At 52.1% G+C, this 1,114-nt stretch overlaps 1 protein-coding gene across 1 annotated transcript; it reads right to left on the reverse strand.

Moving 5' to 3' along the window:
• Positions 1-640: 640 nt before the first annotated feature.
• LOC136470098 (uncharacterized) lies at positions 641-1,114 on the reverse strand. Its single transcript, XM_066468057.1, has one exon. It carries the CDS (start codon positions 1,112-1,114, stop codon positions 641-643), a length of 474 nt encoding a protein of 157 aa, XP_066324154.1.

The following is a 1,114-nucleotide window of genomic DNA, read 5'->3' on the forward strand; positions in this document are numbered from 1 at the left end:
GTTTAGTTGGTTTACAACTAATGCAACACCTAGGGTTGGCTCCTACAGATGTCACTCAACATTGCATGGGGTAACAACAAAATTTTTTGTAGTTGTGATTTTTGGTGTGTGGATTTTTGGGTTGTTACAAAGAAGCTTCCGTCAGACTCCCATCGCCAGACGAGGCGGTCCGGTGCGTTCGTGAGGATGATGTCCTCAATCGCGTGCCAGACCTGCAAGTATTCCGCGGCTGCTGGGGCAGTTACTCCGCCGAATATGGTGTGCACCCAATGCCTATCCGTGAGTGCTTCCGCCACCGTTAGCCTGTAGATGACTCGTTTGGGGACAAAGTGCATCAAGGTGGGCGCCATTGCTCTGATTGACACCCCATGAACCCAGTTGTCTTGCTAGAATAGAGTATTCCGGCCATTGTCGATGATTGTGTAAGTTGATGCTTGGAAGAAGGACCTCGCTTCATTAGATTGCTGCAGTGGCAGCGATGTCCAAGCTCTATCGGCGTCAGTCTTCTGAAGCCACAGCCACTTTGCTTCGAATGTCGTTGCCTGGAGTTTCAGGTCTGTGATTCCCAGCCCCAGAGCTTTTTTGGCCTTGTGCACGTCTTCCAGGCCACCATGCATTTCCCCCTGACATCGCTGTTACTTCAAGTCCATAGGAATCGTCTACAAATTGAGTCGATCTCTGCCCGTGCCCATGGAGGCAGACCATCAGCTATCATGCAGTAGACGGGGATTGCGGTCAGCACCGATTTTACCCATATCAGCCTCCCACTTCTAGCCATGAGGGGGACGTGGCATGCAGGCAGTCTCCACGCGACGACGTCCACTGTCTTCCGGACGTGTTCTTTGGGTAGCTTGGTTGTGCTTAGGGGCAGCCCAAGATAGCGGATGGGGAAAGGCGTCACTTGGCAGCCAAGCACCTGTCGGACATGTTTGATGGCGTCCTCTGCCCCATGTATGTTGGTAATCGAGCATTTGGCCATGTTGGTCTTTAGCCCTAAGGTGTCCGCGAAAATTTGTAGAATCCCCTTGATAGCCAGGGCCTCGTTGGCGTCCGGGTGCGCGAACAGTATGACATCATTGGCATAGATGCTGCATTGGAACTTGATTCCATCCAT

The sequence above is a fragment of the Miscanthus floridulus genome, chromosome 8 (genome assembly GCF_019320115.1).
Source record: "Miscanthus floridulus cultivar M001 chromosome 8, ASM1932011v1, whole genome shotgun sequence".
In the NCBI taxonomy this organism is placed as follows: Eukaryota; Viridiplantae; Streptophyta; class Magnoliopsida; order Poales; family Poaceae; genus Miscanthus; species Miscanthus floridulus.

Coding starts and splice junctions, on each gene's coding strand:
- LOC136470098 (XM_066468057.1), bottom strand. CDS start 1,114: ATGGATGGAATCAAGTTCCAATGCAGCATCTATGCCAATGATGTCATA.